The sequence below is a fragment of the Cornus florida genome, unplaced genomic scaffold (genome assembly GCF_030987335.1).
Source record: "Cornus florida cultivar Cherokee Brave unplaced genomic scaffold, ASM3098733v1 CherokeeBrave_3.0.0_Hap2_Chr05, whole genome shotgun sequence".
Taxonomy (NCBI): domain Eukaryota; kingdom Viridiplantae; phylum Streptophyta; class Magnoliopsida; order Cornales; family Cornaceae; genus Cornus; species Cornus florida.
The window spans coordinates 115,038,584-115,050,148 of NW_026775575.1; the positions used below are offsets into that span (position 1 = coordinate 115,038,584).

General features: G+C 32.6%; 1 protein-coding gene across 1 annotated transcript; it reads left to right on the forward strand.

Annotated features, from left to right (window-relative positions):
* The first annotated feature begins 5,660 nt into the window (after positions 1–5,660).
* Positions 5,661–11,006, forward strand: LOC132308806 (uncharacterized). The gene is made up of 5 exons (XM_059807039.1): positions 5,661–6,211; positions 7,729–7,980; positions 8,431–8,499; positions 9,891–10,083; positions 10,343–11,006. Exons 1-5 carry the CDS (start codon positions 5,747–5,749, stop codon positions 10,768–10,770), a joined length of 1,407 nt encoding a protein of 468 aa, XP_059663022.1. The 5' UTR covers positions 5,661–5,746; the 3' UTR covers positions 10,771–11,006.
* The last annotated feature ends 559 nt before the right edge of the window (positions 11,007–11,565 follow it).

Below are 11,565 nucleotides of genomic sequence, written 5' to 3' on the forward strand. Positions count from 1 at the left end.
GGGGGTGTGTGTAGAATATTGGCAAAGTTCAGGGGGTGTAGGTGGAATTAACCGTTTATAATATTATTGGTTAGATCTCTCCCATCTCTACTTTTAACACACTTGATTTCTGTTAAAGAGTAGATTATGTCCTTTGAAACAGTGGAATAAGAAACCAGAAAATAATTTTCATTTCTGTTTTCTGTCTTTGGCTTTGTTCTTTTCTTTATTGGTAAAACTTTCTTAAAGCGGCTTGAAATTTGTAAACATTTACTGGTATACTTAGTTCTTTTTTCCTTCTAATTGATTGTGAGTGAGGCAGGAAAAAGTAGCCTAAGCCTCCAAATACTGTTGCCAACAACTGTAGTGTAGTGTAGTGTGAGCGTAAGAAAAAGAGCCAAATATTTATATAAATTGGTACAATAAATCACTTTATCACAATGTTCACATCATAACAAGAACTAATTGTTCCGATTTTGAGGAGAATGGGCACAGATGAAAGGGGCATCTTCTGTCATAAATATGCAGAAAGAATGAATGATCGATTGAAGAGGAAAAAAATTTACATTTAGATATTCTCACCCCTATAACTGCGTGCATCCTTCTCTAATTTGTTGCTTTAATCAAGAGTGATATATAAGATACAAAACAGGGATAATCTTCTCCATTTCCTCAGAGTTGGAATCATAAAAGTCACTTGGGCTGCTGGGCACGACCTCCTGTGCACGGCAGTCCAATCCTCTGGGGCTGAAGACACACACTGAATGGCAACTGACAGCAGGGTATCAAGGTTTTCTGCCTGGACTCCTTCACAGCGTGAATCAACAATCTACCGTTGTCATCGATTCTCTGTAACTATAAAATTTAACTGCAAAAAAGACTAGTGCAGAGAAGATAATACCCAGCCAATAATGTTGAGGACCTTCTCGGTGCAGGATGGATCAGTGGTCCACTTTCCACTCACTACTTCGGGCACCAGAACCCCAAAACTATAAACGTCAGTCTTTTCTGTTGCTCTACCAGTTTGCATATACTCTTGCCAATGAAGTAATACAACAGAGTCAGGATAATAGTGACTTGATTCAGAATGCTTGCTTATACAAGATCAAACGATCTCTATATAACAGCTTTACAAACAGAAAAATGAGGCCAGTTAATTAGTTGGCCAACTTTTGTACTTTTTCCTTTGATTGTAGGTGAAAAAGACAGCCAATTATTCTGCGAAGTCAATTTGGGAAATACCATTTACAAAGAACCTACTTATGCAAGGTCATCAAACCAAGAAGTATCACATATCTCCCGCAGTAAAAGTGATTTACTTTGGGAAGTCATTTTCTAGAAGGCACCCACTGGCCACTTCTAAAGCACATACTTGCGGAAAATAATTTGAGGGCAAGATCATATTTTATCTCTATGAGTAGTAATATAAATACCTGGCACTTAAATTATATTTATATTTAGTAGTGATATTAAAATCGAATATTTATTGTGAATTGTCCAACCAAATAATTTTTAATCGACTATTTATACCAAATACAACTAAGTGAAAGGCTCCACTTCCTTATTTGATGCATAATTGACCAATTAAAATAGTAGGTCTAGCAATTTAATGCAATTATTCGGTACAAGAATCATTTCCCATTTATATTTACCAAACTATCAATTTATACATACAACTCCCGTATAAAACATATATATATTGTAATATTTAATGAATTTAATTTTCACATTATGGCTCCCACAGTTTATATGTACAACTTTTGTATAAAACATATATATATTACAATATGGGCAAAGTACAGAAAACCCACTTGACTTGTAATTTTTTCTAGTAAACCACTTATCTATTTTTTTACCAAAGAACCCCTCTCGACTTGTAACTTTTTTTATAATAAATTTCCTGTCTAATTTTTTACCAAAGAACCCCCCTCAACTATCTGAATGGGGTAAAAGAGTTGATAGTTGGACTAGAATGCCCTTTTATTTAAATATTAATTCTCTCAAACTTTAGAAATATGCAATCTAAAAATCTACTCCAACAATTTTATTTTATTTTTTAAAAATAAAATACTCGAGATATTTACAAGAAATTTTTTAGATTTATTCATTTACATATAGAGCCGAATATATAAAAAATTTAGTCCCAATAGAGATTGATTTTATTAGATATCATATTTTGTATCAAAATATTTTCATTCTTTTATAGACTCACCATTTAAAATAAATAAATATTCGGTCTCTAGGGTTAATTTTTTTATATGTTATGCTCTGTATGAAAATGAATAATTCTGAAAATTTTATTACAAATAACCCGAGTATTTTATAAAAAATAAAATAAGATTGTTGCAGTAGATTTTTAGATTATCTATTTCTCTCCGGTTATGAAGTTTTGTTAAACAAATCTTATATTTGTGGAATCCTTGTTTTATAAGCTTTCTGTGCATATGTTATTTTCAATATTTGGATGTACGGTTTGTGAGATATGAATTTTTTAAGGTTGGAAAAATTAAAATTTAAATAAAAGAGCATTTTAATCCAAATATCAACTCTTTTACCCCATTAGATAGTTGAAGGGGGTTCTTTGGTAAAAAATTAGATAAGGGGAATTTATTGGAAAGGGTTACAAGTCAATGGGGTGTCCTTTGGTAAAAAATTAAACGATGGGTTTACTGAAAAATGCTACAAGTTAAGGGGATTTTATATACTTTGCCCTTACAATATTTAATGAATTTAATTTTCACTTTATGGGTCCCACCTGACAAAATAAGTGGGAGAAAAGTTGAAAATTAAACTTCCCCAAAAAGAAAAAACGAAACATTCCCACAAAAAATCAGTTTTGCATCCAAACGAAATGAAAACTTCCCCTCGTCAAAATTAAGTTTGAAATAAGCAAAACTAGGCCAAACGTAAAGCAAATCCAAAACACATTACATAAAGTGATGCTTTGTGATTAACGAGCTTTTTGTTAAAAAAAACAAAATCAGAAGTATTTCGAAAAGAAGATTCTTGTCATTTGGGAATTGTAAGTGAGAGGCAGTGATTTTTATTTTTTTGTAATTTTTTTTCAAAATGAAAAAACAACTATTATCTTATTTAAAGGCAACGAGGGGTGACTTTGGTTATCCAAAGAATTTGAAGTTCAGGTTATTAAGTCTAATGAACATAAAAAATTTGTAAAACCAAATTTTGGAACGCTTTTTACATTGTTTGGAGGTAACCCAAAATTCAGTTTGTTTATTCTTGTGCATTTACATTATTTGGGACGGAAGAAGAATAAACTATATACTAATAGAATTCTGATACAGAAGAAAAAGTCAAAAAAGTAAAGTTGAATGGTATTTTTTTTAGTAGTGCAATATATCACATAAAATATAACCGTATAAATCAGTATTCATATATATATTGTAAAATAAAGTGTAGATTAATAAATTTTTTACTTATCTTGCTTACCTTGCTGGTTTGGCGATGACAAAGTTATGTTGGAAATGTGGCAGTGATCACTACCATTAGATGCTCACTATACGTCCTCTAGTGAGAGTAAATAAAGAGGATTTTTAATTTCGCCGCGGACACACTCACTCTCTCTCTCTCTCTTTCTTCACAATCTCGAACATGGGTGTTTTTATTTATTTATTTTGTTTTTTTGTTTTTTTTTTTTTTTCTACTTTGGTGGTGGTTGTTGTGATGTGGTTTGGGTATGGTTGTGATAGTTATGATGGTGTCTAAGTTATCAGAGTGTTTCAAAATTTTATTTTATTTTATTTTTTTCTATTTTGGTGGTGGTGGTTCTGGTAGCGTCTGGGTGTGGTTTTTTTTTTTTTTTTTTTTTTTTTTTTTTTTTTTTTTAATGTGGTGTTTAAGTGTGGTAGTGGAGGTTATAGTGGTGTACAATTATCTGGCTATTTCAAATATATATATATATATATATATATATATATATATATTATTTTTATGTTGTGGTGGCGGTATAAGTATTATTATTATTATTATTATATATATAAAAACTTTATTTATATGCACATAAGAGATGAAGAAGTTAGTTTCGTCCATTAAATTTAGTTAGGAAGTTAAATTTGTAATTTCATGATTTAAATGGACTTGTTGACAAATTAAAGGGTTAAAACTTAAAGGTATGGAGGGGTGTCAATGCACGTGTTTGAAAACTCAAGGGGTGTCAATGTAAAAAAAAATCACTAACTATTCATTGAATGGCGTTGACCAAAACCTCAAGGTGTTCGTACAATTTACACCTCTTTTTTTTTTTTTTTTTTTTTTTTTTTTTTTTTTTTTTTTTCAGTGACAATCATGATAACAATTAAATCTTTAATCATATCCTGGTATTATTTTACTTTTATCATTGTTATGCGTAATTTTGTTATAAGGTGGAATTTCTTATTGGTATGATCAATAATACAAAACATTGTTTATGTTTTGTAATACTTGAATGGGTGGTATTGGATTTAATGTTGGAAGAAGTTTAGTTCAAATTTTGTATTAAATTTTTTTTTTTTTTTTAATTTTAAATTTTAAATTTAGAGTGTTGATTCAGTACCGTCAAATACAGGTCTATTTGAAAATTAATTTTATCTTGTTTTTTTCTTGCGAGTCTATTTGGAAATACCAAAACATGTAATTTTTATTGTAATTTGAATAGATTGAGTATATTTGGCAAAAGCCAAACGGGAAAGAAAAAAATTGGTGGCACGTAATAACATACTTCTTTCAATTACTTTTGATTACTGTTGAACATATTCTGCAATAAAAATTAGAAACAAAAAATTGGTGACATGACATATTCTGAAACAAAAATGTTATGGTTTCGTTTTGGATGAAAACAGAAACATAAAACCAAAACTGGATCAAGTATATCTCAAAATAAGGAGAGAAAAAATATATATATATGTATTCTAATTTGGGCCACAAAGTACCACATTATGTGACTGTAATTCAGCATAATTGAAGTCGTTTGGTTCTAAAATATTTAATAATGGGTGGTGAAAGTTTGACAATTGTATCGTTTTGAGATAACAAAATTTTACTAAAATTTAAAAAATTTTGAAATAAGAAAAATTCACCATACTTTAACGACGTTAATATCGTTTTCTCCCTCATATTTTTCGAAAAAAGACCTCTCGTTTATTCCCACGATTGGAGGAACAAGCCAGCGATGGTTTCTGTTTCTATTTTAATCCGAACGAGTTAATATCAGTCTCTCTCTCTCTCTTTTTTTTTTTTTTGGAAAAAGATCGTTCACTATCTCTCTTCTCTCATTCATTTCTATCTTAAGCAAGTCGGCAATTGTCTCTATTTCTCTCTTAACCTGAATACCACTTTCAAGATAAGTGATTCCATCAAAACAAGTTAATTCCATTGATTCGTCACTCTTCATGTACAAATTATTTAATCTAAAATTAAATCTAAGAGGTTTTGAAAAAGATGTAAATTTTTCTTATTTTAAAACTGTATAATTTTAAAATTTTTCTATCTCAGAACCGTGTAATCTTTAAACTTTTAATTGACTTGATTTAACACAAATAATAAATAGATTTTAAATATGACGTAACAATCAGAGAATATTTAACATCCAGGCCTAAAATTATGACCCGCCAATAATGGTCCGTATTAATCTTGAAATGGAGCGGGTTTGTCGTGACATGTATTTGGATGTGGTTTTTCTGATCGTATGATCACAGTTGGAGAGACTGGCCGACATAGGTCAAGCTTGTGATTGAAATTTGATGTTTTCATCTACAAATAGCATCCATCAATGGCCATGGCGTCAACAGCGACAACGATAGTCAGAAAGTTGTTACTGCTTCACCCCCCATTCGCACCACCGCTGCCGCCTTCGGCGCGGAGCAAACTAGGTTTCCTCCTCCTCCGCCGCCGTCTCACCACCTCCTCCTCAATCGAAGCCACCAGCAATTTTTGCACTACCGCCACCACAAGTCATACTATTTCTACTCATAATGACAAAAGGAAGAAGAAGAAGAAGAAAGAGAAGCCAAAGAAGGAAAATATGCCAAAGAACAATATCAGAGCAGTTTCAGAATCGCTGGTGAAGAGAAGGACTCGCTCGGGCAAGGAGTTCGATGAAGAGACCGTTATGCAATTCGGAGACATGGCCACTCACATTCCGGTGATGCTCGGGGAAGTCTTGGAGGTTTTCGCTTCTCCCTCTCTCCGATCTTTCGTGGATTGTACTCTCGGCGCTGCCGGACACTCCTCCGCTGTTAGTGCAGTTCCAACTCTACTTTGGTTATAATGTTTGGAATTGATTGTATTTGTATTAATTATGATAATTAGGTTTTTGTACTTGTACCTGCATTGTTTATGTTGCATATGCATATATTTTGGGCGGAGAAGCAAGCAAGAGAATTTACTGTTACCAATGTTATAATTGCAGCTAAAATTAATCGGTAAAAGTGGATGTATTACGGTCCCAAACATATGACATTGCATAAACTAGTGACAAACTATGAAATAAGGTACGAAGGATATATTGATGTAAATGATGTAGCAATGTCTTGAAAATACATTAAAATTTGTTTTGTATGTAGTGTGGTGATTGTCATCATTTTCCAGCACTTTTTTATTTGCAATTGCTTGTGCCCCTGCTATGATAGTCTCTTTGTAGTTTGCCACAAATGCCTTTGTTTCAAACCCGATTGCAATTTTATTTGTGCACTTTCTTATCTGTAGTTGTAAGCAATTATCAGTTTTTGGATCCAATCACAGGAAATTGCTACCACTAGTGCCTCAATCTGATATATTCATATATATGTTTTAAAAAAAACTGCTTCTCTGATCTATGCTTCCAGAGATCAACATAGTAGCAACATATAAGTCAGAGATCAACATAGTAGCAACATATAAGTTAAATTTTCTAGATTGAGGAATTCTCTTTTCAAAGATATGACAATTTATCATATTTAGTTGCATCTTCGAACCATTTTTGGATCATGTTTGATTTTATTTATGATTTCGCAGTTGTAGTTGTGGTTTTAGTCATGGAAATTAGTGGAAACATCAATTGGAAAATGCAATTTTTATAAATATTAACTCAGAAGCCAATTTAAGATTCAATATCTACACTAACCTATCAAAAGGTTACTGAAATCACCTAGAACTAATAAATAAATAAATAACAAAGCAGGATCATTATTACGTGTACATCAGTTAATTGTTAGGGATTACAACCAAAAAAAAAAAAACTTCCAATGGTTTAACACTGTTACATTTAACTCTATTCACTGTGACCTTGACTGTCATTGCGACCAATATTGAGATTTGAAGCCATGTTTGTAAGCCCAAATGGATGATCTCTTTAGTTGTTTTGTCATTACCATTCAATTTATTACAGTGGCCGACCCCATATGATTGTAATTGAGGTATGGAAGGTGATGGTGAACTAATTTCTAACAGTAATAACTTCAGAGGTGTTTTATTTTTAGCATGCAAAGTTTTAACTACTCATTTGCTATGCTGAAATTTTGTACATGTTCCAATGTTTTGATGTTGCATTGGCTAGATCCGAATGCACTCAAGTATCTAGATGCAGGGAGTTCTCTTGCCTCCATTTGTCTTTTCTTGTGTGACTTGCTTTAATTAATTAATTAATTTATCTTTTTACAAGTCGATAGAGTTGCTTCACATAAATCAAAATTGCTCTCTTACATATTATGTCTTTCCCCTCTGTTAGTGAATTGTCATGCTTCTAATATTTTCAATCCATTATGTAAGTAACAGATAATACAGGCCCATCCAGAAATGCAACTATATATTGGAATGGATATAGATCCCGTAGCACACGAGAAGGCTCGAGCTCGGATTGACACTATCTTGCATGGAAATTCTTGTAACTCAACTTATGACTTGAAAGCACATACTCTTTTAAATAACTTTAGAGATATCAAGTCTGTGCTCCATGAGGTTGATGAGAAACTATTGCACTCTGGAGTTGATGGGATCGTATTGGACTTGGGAATGTCATCCATGCAGGTTTGCATTCTAAGACACTTGGCCAGGTTTTGTTACTAAATTTACTACTTGTATCTATGTCTAGCTTTTGGCTTCGTTATGCATACACTCTTGATTATTCTTTTTTCGCTCTTCTTGTATTCATCTATTCAAAAGTTTCTTCCCTCCTCTCTCTCCCTATTAATCTCTGGGGAATTGAAGGGAGGGGAGGAGGAGTTTTTTTTTTTTTTTTTTTTTTGTTTGAATTATTGGGAGGGGTTCACATGCGTTCCCACATTCCCAAATGGTAAATATTCAGGTAGTTAGGACCCTTTTAAAATAACATAACTTGCTTGTCTTATAAATATTTTGCTTATTTGGTAACTTGTACTTTAAACAAATAATTTGGTTTTTCCTCATTTGAAGGTCCAATGGCTACCTTAAAATAGCTCCAATGTCCCATTTTAAATGCTTCACGCTATTTTTGTGCAGGTGAACAATGCTGAAAGAGGTTTCAGTGTGCTTAGTAATGGACCTCTTGATATGCGGATGAATCCTCAGGTTGGACCTGCCAAGTTGATAATTTGCATTTTTACTTCTTTGAGCAAATAGATGTCTTAAGTGCTTTAGTGATATAGAACTGGAAAGTGTGTGCACTAATATTGACCATCTTATGTAAAAGTTGTTTCCTACACTTGAATTCACCTAACTGAAAATAACAACTGTTCTTTTTCCCGCTCTATCTGTTATCACGAAGATTGGAAAATATTATGCATGAAATTTGTTGGTATGCTGATAAAACAGATATTAGCATTTGTTTAAGAATTTTATTCTTGTTAGTTTTGTTAATATTTGGACATTGCACAATCTCATTTATTTCCAAATACTTGCATGTTGCTGTTTATTAGTAGGTTGGGTTGTTCAACACTCAGAATATTAAGATTTCATATTTTTTCTCACCCCTGGTGACTTTTTTTATCCTTTACCGATTGTTTCATGGTTCATTCATGCTGCAGAATGACATTCCTCTTCCATTTTATTATTTTTCTCTGAGTATGAGAGAATTTGATAATGTAAATAGACCCCATTGGGTTAGACTGTTTTCTTAACGTGTGAAATTATAATGATAAGAATAGTTGTCCTTAGATTTTGGTCTGACTTGCAATCTGATCATGCATGGCTTCCTTTTAATATATAGTACTTTCTGCTATTTTCCTCTAGTGTAAGCTTGATTTAGTGTAGATCCATTCATAATATGAAGTTATAGATTATATATTACAGGAATTTTGGTAAATGTGTTGGGGTGAGTTTACCTTGGTTTGTCAAAATTTTTATCTAGTTTAATCTGAAAATTCTATGATCTGAAACTTGGCTAAATTAGAAAATGTCCTTCAATTCAGTAATCAGAGAATAGAAACCATTGCTACGTGCACTAATAAAAGGTTGGACCAGCAAGTGTGGTAATACTGGTTTAAGTTTGAGGGCATTCATTTCATGCAAACAAAGCTTGGGGATATAATTTTCCATATCCACCTAACTTCCCATAAAATTTTCTTGCAAGCAAATACAGGAAAATATTGATTTATTGAGAAAGTTTTGTGAATTTACAATGACGCCCTTCATTTCTTTTAAGTTTTATGCATTCCAAGTAATGAAATGGCAATTTACTCAACTTGTAAAATCTTCATGCTAATCAAATGCATGTTCGAATATTTTACTTTCATTCACTTCACTTTCTTTTACTTTTCCTTTCCGGTATTAGTTTCCATCTAACCAAACGGACCCTCCATTTTTGTTGTGGTGGTTTTTTTTTTTTTTCTAACAACATTTTCCAACATGAGATTGTTGGTATTGGAATGGAAATTGATGTAGCCAGTGGACATTTATGGTTCCTGTTTGCAGCATCTTCATATATTTATCTCCATTAACTGATTGGAACAGGGCTCTGGCAGGCAAGTTTGAAAGCAGAAGACATATTAAATTGTTGGCCAGATGATGAGGTAGGTCGAATCCTGCGGGATTATGGGGAAGAAAGCAATTGGCGATTTCTTCAGAACAAGATTGTCCAGGCCCGTCAAAATGGTGGATTGCATTCTACTAGTGAACTAGTAGGCCTTATTCGGAATTCAACGTTTAGGATAAAAGGTGCGTTTCTTCTTGATTTCATTTGTAGTTTTGTTCTGAATTTACCCGCTTACCTCTCTTCTAAAGTTAAAGATACCTTTGTGCGGACATGTCCTGTCTGCTATTGTGATAGCACTCCCTGTTCTCATGAAATTCTCCATATGTAACAATAGGATTTTGATACTTTGACAATGGCTTAAGCTTATAAGGTATAATTTGCACAAATTCATGTATGTCATATCCATGCTTGATCTTTAATTATATAATAAAATTGCAACAGGAGGGAGGCAAGGTTGGATAAAAACCGCAACACGAGTGTTTCAAGCGCTGAGGATAGCTGTTAATGATGAACTTGAAACACTAAAAGATTCCCTTTATGCTTGTTTTGATTGCCTTGCTCCTGGGGGTAGGCTTGCTGTCATATCTTTCCATAGTTTGGAGGACAGGATTGTGAAACAAACATTTCTCAATATCGTTAATGGCAACAAAGGCAATGAAAATGGAGAGGAAGGTGTAGAAGAGCCGCGCACAAGGGATTTGACGAGAATTGATGATGACAGTTCTCTAAAAGAAGCATGGATTAGACAGATGATACATGGTTGCAAGGGAACCATCCTTACAAAGAGACCTATAACACCATCTGAGGAGGAAGAGAAACTGAACCGACGGAGTAGGAGTGCTAAACTAAGGGTGATTCAAAAGGTTTGAAGACGAATATTGCATTTTAGAGTCACTGATTTGTCAGGAGAAAACTCCTTTTTATGTACCTCTGGTGGTTTTTGCAGTCACACACAGAATAATAGCTTGTTGATTGTGGTTTTTTGTATTTGGTTCATCATTAATATTGACTCTTGTTTTATTTTTTCGTATTTGATTAATCATTAAACTGACTCCTTTGATAATCTTTGATAATAGAAGTTTCTGTCCACCTTTGCAATCATATACAGTAGATGTCAAACCAGAGATTTTGAGTTTTTAGTGTTCCAATCTAGTGTGTCACAGCTAACCATTTTGATTATTATTAGTTTATGTTTAGTTTAAAAATAAAAGAAATACTAGCATCTCTTTTCTTTTCCTCTGTTTTCTTTTCTATCAGACATAATCAGAAAGCACAACGTTTTATAAAAATGGTTTTTTCAAAGCAAAGGCATATCAGACTTTTTCACTTTTCTTGAGGGAAATAAATAAATAAAAATATAACATTATTCAAAGGGTATAGTAGCTAAACAAATAGTAAAAGAAAGAAAACGGAATAAGCAAAATTTTTAAATATAAATAAAATATGGAGTAAATGGTTACTAACTCTCTCTATATTTTTCACTCAGCAATTGATGATAATTCAAGTACATAAAAATTAACAAAAATGCTTTTTCTTCCTTTTTCCCTCTCCTTTTAAATCTAAACATAAATAAACTCTTCGTATCTTTTCTCTTAACTCATTAAATACACACTTTTTCTGTTGTATACTGGCTAAAGTGCGTGTTTGGCATTGGTGTAACGTGT

Bases quoted from the DNA above. Each gene is read 5' to 3' on its own strand.
- LOC132308806 (XM_059807039.1), top strand. From the start codon at position 5,747: ATGGCCATGGCGTCAACAGCGACAACGATAGTCAGAAAGTTGTTACTG. The intron at 7,981-8,430 runs GTTTGCATTCTA...ATTTTTGTGCAG, and splicing joins TGGGAATGTCATCCATGCAG to GTGAACAATGCTGAAAGAGG. The intron at 8,500-9,890 runs GTTGGACCTGCC...GGGCTCTGGCAG, and splicing joins ATATGCGGATGAATCCTCAG to GCAAGTTTGAAAGCAGAAGA.